This window comes from Castor canadensis, chromosome 8, assembly GCF_047511655.1.
Source record: "Castor canadensis chromosome 8, mCasCan1.hap1v2, whole genome shotgun sequence".
Classification (NCBI taxonomy): Eukaryota; Metazoa; Chordata; class Mammalia; order Rodentia; family Castoridae; genus Castor; species Castor canadensis.
The window spans coordinates 29354074-29369395 of record NC_133393.1 but is presented as its reverse complement, the minus strand read 5'-3'; the positions used below and the strand labels follow the sequence as shown (position 1 = coordinate 29369395).

General features: G+C 40.9%; 1 protein-coding gene across 1 annotated transcript; it reads left to right on the top strand.

Moving 5' to 3' along the window:
• The first annotated feature begins 518 nt into the window (after positions 1–518).
• LOC141425895 (ERV-BabFcenv provirus ancestral Env polyprotein-like) lies at positions 519–5383 on the top strand. The gene is made up of 3 exons (XM_074084831.1): positions 519–575; positions 1570–3001; positions 4986–5383. Exons 1-3 carry the CDS (start codon positions 519–521, stop codon positions 5381–5383), a joined length of 1887 nt encoding a protein of 628 aa, XP_073940932.1.
• Positions 5384–15322: the final 9939 nt, after the last annotated feature.

Here is a 15322-nt window from a genome sequence, read left to right as displayed (position 1 = left end):
GCCAGGCCCTGCCCTTGTCCCACGCTGCCACCACGGCCTTGTCCTAGATGTCATGCCCCTGGGCATTGGGCGATTGATTGCCCCGGCTCCCGGCAGTGGGCCGGGTCAGCTTCTCGCTCCAGTTCCAACCTCCTAGGGCTGGCAACTGATGATTGAAGGGGCCTTGGGACTCCCCTCCCAGCAACTACCATCTCGTTTCTGGAGCCCAAGGTAAGCCTTCTGGTTGATGGGTGCCCCATCTGCTTCCTCCTGGACACTGGTGCCACTTTTTCAGTCCTGACAGAGCTTTGGGGGGCCACCAGCCCATCACAAACCCCTATTGTTGGGGTAGGGGGACAAACTATTTTTCCCAGAAAGACCCCCATGCTTTCCTGCTCCTTTTTGGGTCATCCTTTCACCCACCAGTTTCTAGTCATGCCCCAATTGTCCACCCCTTTACTGGGAAGAGATATTTTGACCAAATTTTGGGCCTCCATCTCATTTAACTTCTATCCCATTCCCCTCTTGCCCTTATGGCTATGGCCGGCTCTTCTGATTTCACCAGCCAGACTCTTCCCTCAGGGGTGGACCCCAAGGTATGGGACACTAATACTCCCTCCCTGGCCACTTGTCCTCCCATTAAGATTCTCTTACAAGATCCCCATCACTTTCCGTGCCAGCCTCAGTACCCCCTCCCTACTTCCAGCCTGCTGGGACTACAACCAATCATTAACGATTTACTTCAAAAGGGGTTCCCACGCACAGGAAAGCAATGTGAGTCAATAACCTGTATAGCTATCCTTATCTCAACCAGCAAAAACGCTTGTCCCTTCCTGTTATTGCTTATACTCTCTCTACAACAAAATTAGAAATAAGGGCAAAATAGTTTCTGCTGGGTATTGAGGGGGTGGGGGAGAGAGGGAGGGGGTGGAGTGGGTGGTAAAGGAGGGGGTGGGGGCAGGGGGGAGAAATGAACCAAGCTTTTATGCACATATGAATAATAAAAGAAAAAAAAAAGGGGTTCCTCAGACCTACCCACTCCCCATACAACTCCCCCATCCTAACTGTAAAAAAATCAAATGGCACCTACTGCCTTGTCCAGGATCTTAAACTCATTAATAATGCTGTTAAACCCAAACATCCCCTCGCCCCTAACCCTTACACCATTCTCTCTTCTATTCCTGCCTCCTCCACTTATTTCTCTGTCTTTGACCTAAAGGATGCCTCTTTTACCATTCCCCTCTCCTCCGACTCACAGGACATTTTCACTTTTACCTGGCTGGACCCACACACACACCACTCACAGCAGCTCACTTGGACAGTCCTCCCTCAGGGTTTTAAGGATAGCCCTCATCTATTTGGCCAGGTGCTTGCTAACGATCTCAAAAACCTCCATGTCCCTAGGTCCACTCTCCTCCAATACGTAGATTATTTACTCTTATGTAGCCCCTCTCTAGACATCTCTAAAACTGACACTACTTTACTCTTAAACTTTCTGGCAAACAAGGGATATAGGGCCTCTCTCCACAAAGCCCAACTTCTCAATTAACCGTTACATACCTGGGAGTTCAATTGTCCCATGATTCTAAGGCAATTACTCTGGACAGAAAACAGCTCATTCGGGAAATGCCAGCTCCCAAAATGAAGGAAGAAATTCTTTCCTTTTTGGGACTGGCTGGATACTTCCGGGTCTGGATCCCCAACTATTCCCTCCTGGCAGCCCCTTTATACAATGCCACTAAGGGAGACTCCTCTGAACCTTTACTTACCTCTATTGACACCCCTTTCCAACACCTTCAACAGGCACTTCTCCAGGCCCCGGCCCTCCACCGGGGGAGGGAGACCTACACTGTCTCACAAACCTCTATCACCAGTCCAGTGGGCACCAGAGACTGCCCTCCTAAGGGGTGCCAGACTCCTCTCTCAGTCCCCTTCAAACCCAGGAGTGATAGCGAATTTGGATGCCATTGCCCTTTCTTCTCCCAGACTAAGGACTACTGCAAAAAGGGGGCACCATATACCCAGGAATATGGGGGATGTCCCTATTGGTCCTGCAACATCTACCAGGTACTGAATTTAGGGGGCCCAGGCAATGAATTCTCCCTTTATAGGGGACAAAATGGGACCATCGTGGCCCACATCCCCAACCCATGGGACAACAGATGGGTTCGGGGTGAAATGATAGCCCTCTATGCTGGGTGCACTGCCTCCAAACCCTCAGCTCACATTATGATTTCCAGGGAGCTCACCCTTCCAGTCCCTACTCAAAAGGAGGTGACTACGGAGGTCCTCCAGTTGGAACAAAGCCTACAACAGACTCTTCAACAATCCTCCACCCCTACCTGGCTCCAACTGTTCCAGGCTTCACTCCAACTCATGAACCTCACCACATCCATTAGTGTCATTGACTGCTTTCTTTGTGCCTCCCTCCAGCGCCTCTGCTGGTTGCAGTTCCCATTAGTGCTTCATCTTCTATCAAGGCTTCCCCTGTCTTACAGAACTCCTCATGCACTCCTCCCTTGCCATCAGTACCTCTATGGGCACCTGACTCTACACAAGTTCCCCTTCCTACACACACCTGCTATACCCCACTCTCGACAGCTCGGTCCAACTTTTCGCTCTCCTGTCATATCAACATCATGGTTACAGCACAACTGGCATCCCCCCTCGGGGCTATATTTCTGGTGCCACAACACTCTACACTCCTGCATAACCAAAACTACACCCAGGCCCTGCATACTGGTAATTATAGTTCCCCAACTTACTCTTTATGGGGAAGCTGAATTCTCCCTCCTATTCAGCGCTCGACCAAAGCACACCGCCTTCTTGCTCATTATGGTGGGTATAAGTTTGGCAACCTCTGTTGCTGCCGCAGGCTTCGCGGAGGGAGCTCTTGGCCTTAGTGTTATTTCAGCAAGGGACTTCGAGGAGCGCCTACAGATCACCCTTGAATCTGCCTTGGCCTCACTGGGCTCCCTTCAGCATCAGCTCACCGCTCTAGTTCAGGTGGCCCTCCAAAATGGTAGGGCCCTGGACCTCTTTTTTTTTTTTTTTTTAGATTGCATATAATTTGATTTATTTGCAAGGTTTTGTTTTGCTCACTGTTTTATTTCACAAAATAAATTTCTTTTCAAAAAACTTACTTTAATATATAGTCAGTGTATAGTTTATTGAGTCATCACATTCATCACAAAGCAAACATAATAACTGGGCCAGCACCCCAGTAAAGAAGGACAGGAGGCCTGGTTCAAGTGGTAGAGCACCTGCCTCACAAGCATGAAGCCCTGAATTCAAACCCCAGTCCCACCAGAAAAAAAAAAAAAAAAAGGAAAGGAAATTGGAACATCAGAAACACCACTTTTCAACTACCAGTTGCCTTCTTTCCTTTTCAGAGGTAATCATTGCCTTCTAACACTGTAGATTAGTTTTACCTGTTTTTGAACTTAATATGAATGAAATTATACAGTATATTTTCTTTTGTGTTTGCCTTTTTTGCTCAACATATGTTTATGAGAGCAGTACATGTTGTAGCATGTGGCAGCAGTATGTTAATTTTTATTATTGAATGTTATATTTTTCATGACATTCTATAGGAATATACTACATTATTTGTCCATTTAACTGTTGTGGCACATTTCTGTTGTATCCAATTTGGAGCTATTACAAATAGTGTTACTTGCTTCTTTTGTGAATTGTGTGTCTATTCCATTGGAGTATTTATCTTTTTCTTAACTGATTTTATAGCAAATCTTGGCTACTATTAATATCTTTCTTATGTTACAAACATTCTTTCCCAGTTTACCATTTGTTTTTCAATCTACTACACAAAGTTTTTTTTTTTTTTTTTTTTCATTTTTCTTTTATTATTCATATGTGCATACAAGGATTGGTTCATTTCTCCCCCCTGCCCCCACCCCCTCCCTTACCACCCACTCCACCCCCTCCCGCTCCCCCCCTCAATACCCAGCAGAAACTATTTTGCCCTTATCTCTAATTTTGTTGTAGAGAGAGTATAAGCAATAATAGGAAGGAACAAGGGGTTTTGCTGGTTGAGATAAGGATAGCTATACAGGGCATTGACTCACATTGATTTCCTGTGTGTGGGTGTTACCTTCTAGGTTAATTCTTTTTGATCTAACCTTTTCTCTAGTTTCTGGTCCCCTTTTCCTATTGGCCTCAGTTGCTTTAAGGTATCTGCTTTAGTTTCTCTGCGTTAAGGGCAACAAATGCTAGCTAGTTTTTTAGGTGTCTTACCTATCCTCACCCCTCCCTTGTGTGCTCTCGCTTTTATCATGTGCTCATAGTCCAGTCCCCTTGTTGTGTTTGCCCTTGATCTAATGTCCACATATGAGGGAGAACATACGATTTTTGGTCTTTTGAGCCAGGCTAACCTCACTCAGAATGATGTTCTCCAATTCCATCCATTTACCAGCGAATGATAACATTTCGTTCTTCTTCATGGCTGCATAAAATTCCATTGTGTATAGATACCACATTTTCTTAATCCATTCGTCAGTGCTGGGACATCTTGGCTGTTTCCATAACTTGGCTATTGTGAATAGTGCCGCAATAAACATGGATGTGCAGGTGCCTCTGGAGTAACAGTCTTTTGGGTATATCCCCAAGAGTGGTATTGCTGGATCAAATGGTAGATCGATGTCCATCTTTTTAAGTAGCCTCCAAATTTTTTTCCAGAGTGGTTGTACTAGTCTACATTCCCACCAACAGTGTAAAAGGGTTCCTTTTTCCCCACATCCTCGCCAACACCTGTTGGTGGTGTTGCTGATGATGGCTATTCTAACAGGGGTGAGGTGGAATCTTAGTGTGGTTTTAATTTGCATTTCCTTTATTGCTAGAGATGGTGAGCATTTTTTCATGTGTTTTCTGGCCATTTGAATTTCTTCTTTTGAGAAAGTTCTGTTTAGTTCACATGCCCATTTCTTTATTGGTTCATTAGTTTTGGGAGAATTTAGTTTTTTAAGTTCCCTGTATATTCTGGTTATCAGTCCTTTGTCTGATGTACCTCTTAACGGCTGAAAAAGGGGGTACCTGTTTCTTCCTCTGGGAGGAATGTTGCTATTATGTCAATGAGTCCGGAATTGTGAAACAAAATGTCAAAAGGTTAACAGACTTGGCCGAGGACCTCCTAAGGAGACCCAGTAAAAACACCTTAACTGACCTGCTGAGCTCTCCTCTTGTCACCTGGCTCTGGCCTTTCTTGGGTCCTTTGCTCCTGCTCATTACTCTATGCACCCTCCTACCCTGTTTACTCCAGTTTCTCAGATCTCAGGTGAGCAGAATCTCTAACCAAACTTTCAACCAGCTTCTCCTTCAGGGATATCACCCCCTCATAGCTCAGCCGGAGGACACCCGCGATGAACCCTACCGGGACACTGGACTATGAGCCACTTCAATCCCTTACAAGGCGCCTACTGTAGTTCCTTGATTCCCTACACGAGAACAGCTGGCTAATACCTGCCATATGAGGCCCAGAGGAGTGGTTGGAGACCATTTATGATCTATGGCTACAGGGAACCTTTATCGAATTCAAGGAAGAGGAAATTTTCACCTTTGGAGCCTGGGTGTATGCCGTTATGAGACTCACTACTCTGACGCCATCTGCCAACTAACCCTCCCTTCCCCTACGCTGCCCCTTGCCAGCTCGAAGAAGCCAGAGTGAACACAATGCCCCCTTCCTTAACAAACAAAAAAGGGAGGAATGTTGGCAATAATGGCACTGATAGGTTTCAGTTCTTACTGCACGCTTAAGCTTCTGTTTTCCAGGGTCATGGTCCTGCCTCAAGTCTAGCTTGAATCCTCCTTCTGCCCCAACCTCCAATCATCATGAACCATAAGATCCCAACCAATCAGATCACGCTGAGTCCCACTGAGGGGTATTTAAGCCCCTGCCCTTCCTGCTTCTCTCTCTTGTCTCTCTTGGCTCTCTCTCTCTCTCCCACCTGGCAATAAAGAATCTCTTGGCCAGATCACTCCTCTCCACGTGGTCACTTTTGGGGCCTACATTTCCAACAATTTCAATCTGTTTATTATCAAGGAGCTACAAAGTAATTTGATTCTATGTTCATTTAAATGAGGAATTTAGCTTTCTTAACTTCTTAAATTGGAGTCATTCAATATAGATGTTTAATATAGGTTGAATACATAGTTCTAGCAATCAGATATCTGACAAGGCCATTTTGAAAGCAATTGGTATTCTGCTTATAGAAGTTAAGGTTACTGTAATGTACTGCCGAATAAAGACCACGCCACATGTGGAAAGGAAAGATTTATTAATCCAGACCACAGGGCCGTCACTCTTTTTGGGTTCAGAGTGAGGCAGCTTGGCTGAAAATGGGTAGTGGGCTTTATAGGAGGGGCCAAGCCATGGGGGAGGGAGTTTCTGGTCTCTGATTATCTGCGATCACCAGATGGAACATGTCGACATGCCTGGCTAGTTGAGTAACTGGAAGTTCCTGAGTTGTTTTGCAAGCAGAGAAACAATCAGGCAGGGAGAAACAAGTGGTCATAAATCAGGTGATCTGGTTTTGCTAGCCTTCTGCTCACCCCAAGAATGCCAAGGACCTAAAAGTTACAAAACCCTAGAATTAATACACACGGGTTAACATCACATTTTAAAAGAATACTTATACTATCCTACAAAGTATGTATGTGTGTGTGTGTGTGTGTGTGTGTGTGTGTGTGTGTGTGTCTATTACAGTTTTCAATATATATATTTTTTTCAAATAAACTTTTTTGTGTGGTACTGGGGATTGAACCCAGAGCCTCTTGCATGATATTCCAGTGCACTACCACTTGAGCCAGGCCCTCAGCCCTTTTGTTTGTATTTTGTTTTTGAGATAGTATCTCCTACCATTTATCTGGACTGGCCTTAAACTCATGATTTTCCTGTATCACCACTTAAGTAGCTGGCATTACAGGTGTGTACCACCAAGTTCAGCTTTTAAGTAAGTTTTTCTGTTATAATGTTGTATTTTAATTTGTTAAAGAGTTTGTCTTTCTAATGTAGCTGTGGGCTCCTTGAATGTAAGGACTGCACTATTTATCTTACTTCATAGATTTAGTGTGAAACTGTTTCCTATCTCTACCATAAAAACAAGACAAAGTAGGATATTTCTCAATAAGTTATTGGAATTTGACTCAACTGTAAGGAATATAAGAACCTGGAACTGAAATTAGCAATGGTCAGTTAAACCAAGTTCAGTGGATCATCCTTGTAACCCCTGCTATTCAGGAGGTGGAGAATAGAAGGAATGCAGTTCAAGGCCAGCCCAGGTGAAAAGTTAGTGAGACCCCCCATCTCATCCAATAAGTGAAGCTTGGCAGCTATGATCCCAGCTGTGCAGGAGGCCATAGGTAGGAAGACTATGGTCTGAGGCCAGCCCTAGGGAAAAAGGTGAGACCCTACCTGAAAAATAAAGCAAAAAAGGGCTGGGAGAGGAGCTCAAATGGTAGAGTACCTGCCTAGCAAGCCCCAGTCCCTGAATTTGTCAAACTCCAGTACTGCAAAAACAAACAAACAAAAAGGTTAATTGAATTTGAAAAGAAAAAGAGGTTATTGTGTAGCAGGGAGGAGGCCAGAAAAGAAACAAGCAAGTGTGTGTTGTGATAATATAGCAGGGGGAGGGGATGGCACAGCAGGGAGATAATACTTAAAAGAGTCTAAATGGGAAGAAAGCCACATAGCAAGGGGGCGGGGGTTAGGGGGTGGTGGTGACATAGCCAATAGGGTTACATGCAACCATATAGGGTTAAACCTTGCTTCTTGCTTCTGTAACCTGCTTGCAAGGGTATATAATGTAAGGCCCAATTGTTCTTGTGCTCAGCCTAACCAGCCACGGAGCATGGCAGTAAAGCACAGTCATCTGTGTGTATACACATGGCGCTGCATGGGCTGGTAACCTCTGTCCAGCAGCCTCCAGTTAAGCTAGCTGAGAGAGGGAATGCAGAAGCATGGATGCTCCACCACCAGTGGGGAAGCCAGGGGAGCCCAGGGCACCAGGGACAAGGTGGATGAGGTGCCACCTCTGGTGACCAAGGTCCCATGCCTAACCAAGCTGCCTTCTCCCCATCTGCAACCTTCTGTTTTCTTTCTCTGACCCAGTCGTATGCCATGCCTGTCTACCCTAATCACCCCCTATCTAAGTTCTTGTCCATGCTCACCTTACCTCCATAGGCTATAAGGGTCACAGAAATGCTCACACCAAGATCACACTCCCTTATCCCAGGGCTAACAAGAACTTGTTTGCCTATCTGCCTATCTTAGCGAGAGATTCTAAATTCCATTCAAAGGTAAAACCTAAATTAACATATAGGTTATATCTGTGTATCTGTGGTGTTAATTGTTGCTGTCCTTAAATGTTAAATGCCTTTAAATTCTCTAAAACAAGTTTTCTAAAATTAAAAACAGTACCATTTAAGGATTTAACATTGGTCACCCATTAAGTATATCTGTAATAAAAAAGTATTGTAATTTATTTAAAATTCATTTACTCTAAAGGCAAAATTAGAAAAAAATTATTAATACAATGTCATCTTTTTACACCAAAATATAGTGCTAATTAGTGCTGTCCATCATAATTATTATTCTAAAATGTGATATAAAATAAACCTTTAAAAACATTCTAACCTTAACTGTTCTCCACTATAAAATTAGGCTTATAGCCAAGAGGTTAAAGAAAATGGGTTTTTATATGTGGATTTAAAATAGACAATTTAATTAGAAGTTTTATTCTTAACAATTAATTATTTTTGTTTTAAAATTAATAAAATTTTGTTCTCCATAGCCCAAAGTAGAATGTCAAATTCTAAATTTGTTTAAGTTCCTTTCCAAACTGTGGATCTGTAAATGACTGTGTTCTACCGGTTTAGTTTCTGAGCTTTCTAGGCAATGACAAAGCCCATTTATAAGAAAATCCAGGATCTAATTATAAACACCTGGAATAAACTGGACACTAGCAAAACCTTTAAATCCTACCTTAGCTTGCTTCAATTTATCTGGTCTTTTCATTAGCATTCCTAACTCATGGACACCTGTCTCTCAGGGAAAGATGCCTTTATTCCTATAACAGACTTCTATTTTGAGCCTGTATATTGCATGCAACATGTCTTTGTGTTCCATTTGAGAGACCCTTTAGAGAGGCCATGTGGTCACAGGAAATGCCACCATAAAGGAGCTGCCATGTGTCCAGTGCCATCTTGCCACTCCCTAGGAATAGGAAACTCATGGGTGATGCCATCTTGCCTTACTCTAGGAAAATTATAACATAACTTGTGGTTAAAATCCTCTAGATTAATATAATTTCTATACATGTTGTTTTTACTGTATTAATCTGCTAAGGATTGGGCCAAAAAGAGAGTAGTTATATTAAATATCTGTTACAAACTACTTAGGAATCTAGCTGACTAATCTTCTAAAAATAATGACAAAGAAATTGTTTGAGTGCCTTCTGAACTAATGTGATTGTTTTGTGTGTCATTGTGTGTGTTTTCTGTATGTCTTTATCTCCTACCAATTGTGGCCACTTAATTTTTACCTTTTTGAGCTTATGATGTACTCTCATATTCTTTGGCATGCCTAGATCATAACATCTACATGTCTGTGTATGTGTGTTTAGGTGTCTTTAGGATGTTCTTAAGCTACTTTTATAAAGTTAATGTGCACAACTGTCTCAAAAGTTATCTAAAGTTATAATCCCAATCAGGGCTAATTATTCTCTGCTTTAGGACTAAAGAAAATTTTATAAACAACAATCTCAATATTCTACTATAAGTGTAATTTACATTTAGCTCTTCTATAATTAGGTTTAATGAACCATGTGTTCTCATAGAACACATTAAAAGATAGTTTAATTTAATTTTCTTCCTAAGTCTTCAGTTATAAGGTTATTAAGAGCTTTATTTAAAACAGTGTTATCTAAATTTAGGTTTTTACAAAGGATATTTTAATACACAAATTAAGGTTTTAAAACTTATAAGTTTACAATTAAAATTTGCCTAAAGGTTTTCTAAGGTTAAAATGTAAGGTCCAATATTTATTTTAAAATGGATTTCTGTTTTATAAAAATAGCTATCAAGATCTCTTGGTACTGTAAACTAATACAAAATTTTACCCTCCAGATGTAGCAATATGCTTAACCCCTTATCTCTGTTTCTGTATCTAATTATTTGAGACATTAATCTTAATTGGTTTATTCTTAAAAAGTGTACATCTTCTCCCATTTTTTTCAGTTTACAAGCTGACTAAAACCTCATGGCCTGATATGAAAACTAACCACAAGTGATGGGTTTGTATCAGTCAAGTTTACTTTGGTACAATTTGGATTCTGGTCCTAATAGCTCTGATGTTTTAATAGTTTGGTCAACATTCAACCCTCATGCTGGGATGGATGAGGCTGGCCCTTAGGGGAATGGTTGACTCAAAAGCCAGATACCCTGCCACTCACTTGCTCCACAGACTGTATGATGGAAATAGGTCAAAGAGCCTGTGTTGAGGCTTTCAGAAGATTCAAGAAGGATGCTTTGATAACATAGAAAGTTCTTGTATTTTTCTCACAAAAGGGCAACTATCCACCTCCCCTTTCTCCCTCTTTCCACCAACCAGTATAGGGAAAGTGAATATATTCATTTGGCTCTATCCTTAATTGTTGGGAGGTGCTTTAATACTGCTAATGAAAATAAGATGACTAGTTCTCTTTGTAGCCCATTTAAGATTATTTACTATTCTTTACATCCTGCCAGACACAAAAACCTAAGGTATTTTTCCAATAACACTAAAGAAACTAAGTTTAAACTACATAAAACTCCTTAAATGGTTCTAATTCTCGTAGGACCTTGTACATGTACCTAAATGTCATAAAATCGTTTGTATACATACAAACAGCTATAGTTATTTTGTCTAAGATACTTTCTAATAAGGTCTTTGACATTTCTGCTCTTAATGATAAATGCTTAAAGTTCTATCATTTAGGTCTGACATATGGCTGTTAGCCACTGGCTTAGCTGACATTGACTAGATAAACATTGTTTTATATGTAATATATAATTGAACATCAAAACAAGGGCTATTTAAAATTACTAACACTGCCTTCCCTTAACCATTGAAAAATTTAGGGTTTTTAACTGTCAGTACTATATTGACAGTGCTGACAATTAGCAAGTTGTTACTTTACCTAACAAAAATTCAAAGTTCAAATTACAATTAACCATAGTTACTTTGAGGTTTGGCATTACAGTTCTGATTCTTCAAAAGCATTCACAGGCAAGCCCATAAAAAATGACTCTAACAAGTGCTTATCCATCGACCAGTACAGACATTCTTAAGTATGGGATTGTTTTGTATTTTCCTTGTAAAATTTTGTAACTGTTACCTAGTAACACTTTACAGCAATTTAAAGGTGTCAGTACATTCCCTATGAGACAATCAATTAGATTAATTAAGCCCAGCTAAGTGCTAAGAGGCACTTTTTTAAATATAAATTTCTTTACTGCTTAATTTGGCCAAAAAGTTTACATTGGCCCTGACTTTTGATCTGTTCAAGTCTCCCTCTTCTGTGGGACAGACTCTGACTTTCTGGACTTTTCCAGGGGAACACTCCCGCACCAAGGGACAGAACTGCCAAATTGACAAAATATTCAGAGATGACTATTCAGAAAAACATTTTAAGAGGATGCTGACCCCCGAGTGGTCAGTGTTCCTCAACTTCTCAGAGGAACAAGTGGCATTCAGCCACCCGAGACAGTTCAAAAGGACTGCAAGAATGAGGTGATTTCTCCAGATGCTGATGGAGTTAATTATGCCAGGCTTCTAAAAGTAGCCAAAGTGAAGAGATTTTTAAAAAGGGGGCTCCTACACATGTGCTTTAATATTTAAGCCTTCTAGGTTTCTGCAAAAGGCAAATGCATGTCTTGGGCCAAGGCTTTCTATTTAAACAAAGGCAACAAAACTTTCAATGATATCTAACTTCTTAGGGACACTGTGAGCCTTCTTTCTGTAAGAACTGACTCATTAATGTTTACTCTCTAATTGGACTAACACCTGGCCCCTGGTACACCTGACCTCTAATGTAGTCAGCCTTTAACTACAGTCCAAAATACAGGGCCATCTAAGAGTTAAAAATAGCTATAGATAAAGTAATCATAAGACCCCCTGTCACGTTCCAAAATTACTTTGTCCTTCCTGCCACACTTGGCAGGACCCCTTCTGATGCTCCTATCAGTGTTAAATATTCAGGTCATGCCTTCTAAATCAGATTTATCTCTTCCAGAATAAAAGTCTTTAGGACCCGGATCATAGGACAACAAGGCTATCGAGTTCTACAAACAAATGAGATCTCCATGAGCAACCCAGATCTCCATGAGAAACCTTAACTATGCTGGACAATATGTTGGACATCTTATGTCCAAATGGGCCCCAAAGGAAAGAAATAGGAGAGACAATTTCCCTTTATAGGCAGGGTCTGCTGCCCCTTGTCAGCTCGAAGCAGATACTGAAGATGGATCATTACCCTTCAAGAACCCCCCAAAAAAGAATTTTTTGGAATATTGTCTCTCAGGAGGAATTTGAGGCAGGCTAGAAGTAGGAAAAGTATGGGGCTCAGGTAAGTTGCCTTGGGATGGGTCAGACCTCCCTCACCTAGCTGGGAACCACCCATACCCTCCTCACTCATTCATTATTTGGTAGGAACCTCCTGGGCCTGCCCTCCTGTGGGGTAGTGTAAGTTTTAAAGGCACCTGAGAAAGAAAAGTACCCTTTCTCTGCTGGCGGACTCCACCTGTGCCCACTATGCCCTCTGCTTCTTCTTCCCTTTCCTCACCTGGCAAAGCAAGTAACTACCCTTCTCTCAATAAAACTATCCTACCTCACCCCATCCATGTGCCCTGCTTGGATTTTTCCATTTGGAACACAAAAACCAGGATCTTCTGATCACAGACTGCAGCAGCACTGATAACACAAGTATAGCCTGGAATTTAAATTTACCAAATTGGTGTTATTCTGGACTTCTCTCTGTAAACTCAGAATTCAGTTGAGAAATTAAAAATGAACCTAAAATTTTGAGCAGACAATAACTAAAGCTAACAAGTACATTATTGAAATTGTTACAAATCTAAAAGAATGGGAGAAGGGAAGACAACTCGGAAATGGAATTTTGGAACATGTCCATGTTACTTGTGCTGTATGAACTGTCATTCACCTCTCCTATGTTCATAGATTTGTTACCAGGAAAATAGAAGTAGGAGAAGAAATCTGAATTGATTTGGCTATGAAATCTTTTATAATATTTGAAGAAAAATGGCAGAAAGCATTTCACATTTGTGAAAATCACACAAATCAGGTCTTTTCTGTCAAAGGAGTTAATGTATAACTACCATTGTGTAGATGCAAGCTAACCTCCCCGAATTGCTGCCTACCTGCTTTGTAAAATGTTACTTGACCCTGCAAGGTTCTTGTGGTCAGAGTTGTTTATCAACAGATGTCTTAATCTCAAACCGCTTGTTTACCATCTTAAAGTTCATTCCTTTGAATATGTCAATTCCTCTAACTAAGTTAGGGAAAATATCAGCATCCCCCTCAATCTGCAGGGGACCTTGAGAAATCACTCTCTCACTGAGCTGTAAACCATGAGTAATAACTCTCATTGAATTGTAAAATGTCACTGTATCAGAAAACCTCACCCTTATCCCAAACATAGCTAATCACAAACATTGTGAACCCAAACCCATGAGGGGTAGACTTGCATGAGAGATAAACACTAAGTGGACGTCCTGCTCGGTGTGTTCTGCCTATCAGACAATGGTCTGTGGCTGCACCCTTCTGTAAAAGTAAAACTTTTCTTTTGCCTTGCTGAAGGACTACTTCTGAGTGTTTGTTTGATCACTGTTTGGGAGTGGCACTTCTAACATATTTGATGACATGAGCCTTTCAATCAAAAAAGTAAGGCAACCCTGAGCATGAAACTTCCCCAACATACACACTCAGGCACATTATGAACAAACTAATTTTAAAAACTTTTAAGAAAAATCTTTTTAATGATTTCATTGGTACATAATAGTTATACAGAGGATTTCATTGTGATATTTCCAGGTATACATATATTGTACTCTGGTTTGGTTCATCACTTCCATTATTCCCTCTCTTACCTCTCTCCTTCTTAAAATGATTCCACAGGTTTCATTGTTCAATATTCATACATGTATAGAATATCTTAACCATATTCACCTTCCTTTACCCTCCTCATCTACCCTCCACCTCCTGCTAGTCCTATCCCCTTAGCATGGTCTGTTTTACATTCCTGTTCTTCATTGTTTAGGTGAGGGTTTGCTTGGTATTTTTCCTGTAAATATATTGTGCTTTAACCAGTATAACCCCCTCTATCACTCTTCCTTACCCTTTTCCTCCTACCCTGTATTATTCAACAGAAAAATCTTGATAGTATTCTGATAAAAACAAGACATTACCTATATGGGAAAAAAGATTTTAAAAATAACAGCACATTTCTCATTAAAAAAAAAAAACTATGAATCAGACACCAAACTGTGGGGTTAGTTTTTTGTACTCCCTGTATATTCTGGTTATGATTCCCTTGTCAGATGTATAGTTGACAAAGATTTTCTCCCAAAATAATAGCAGGACATGATGTTTATTTCGTGAAGCTTTGAATGTAATAAAGAGTGCAGATGCACTTCATAAAGGACAAGTACAAATAAATTCATGGTCTTTTATAGACACAAGAGGCACACAAAATGCATCTTAGTTATAAAATCTTATGTCATACCTGTGATTTCATTTCTCAGAAGATAGTTGTGATGGTTAATCTTGACTGTCAACTTGATGGGACTGTGAAGCCCTCATCTAGTCACAATGGTCTGAAATCTGTGAAATTGTGATCCCAAATAAATCTTTCCTCTTTTAAACTGTTTCTCTAAGGTATTTGCTCATGGTGATATAAACCTGACTAACAGAGCAGTCAATTAAAATGCTAGAGTTTCTCTAATGATATTAATTGCTTGCTCACAAGTTCTTTTTCATTCTAACATCTTCAGTACCAATCTCGTCTTTCCATACAGTAAAAAGTAATCTGCAAATGAACCAAATGATACCACGGGTAAATTCAGTCTTTTATAATGACATATCCCTCTGCTGTGTGATTCTTTATCCCAGGCATCCATGGCTGATGGATTGTAAAATTTAAAATTCTTTCCCTTTTCCTTGGGAAAGGATTGGTGTGCTTTCAGGAATGGATTTTAAAAACCCCACTCTGTGAGATGAATATACAGTGTCCAGCTCAGGGTCCTTGCCTCCTTGATTATAGAGACTGGTAGAAAT

Bases quoted from the DNA above. Each gene is read 5' to 3' on its own strand.
- LOC141425895 (XM_074084831.1), top strand. From the start codon at position 519: ATGGCCGGCTCTTCTGATTTCACCAGCCAGACTCTTCCCTCAGGGGTG. The intron at 576-1,569 runs GTATGGGACACT...CATGATTCTAAG, and splicing joins CCTCAGGGGTGGACCCCAAG to GCAATTACTCTGGACAGAAA. The intron at 3,002-4,985 runs GTAGGGCCCTGG...TCTGGTTATCAG, and splicing joins TCAGGTGGCCCTCCAAAATG to TCCTTTGTCTGATGTACCTC.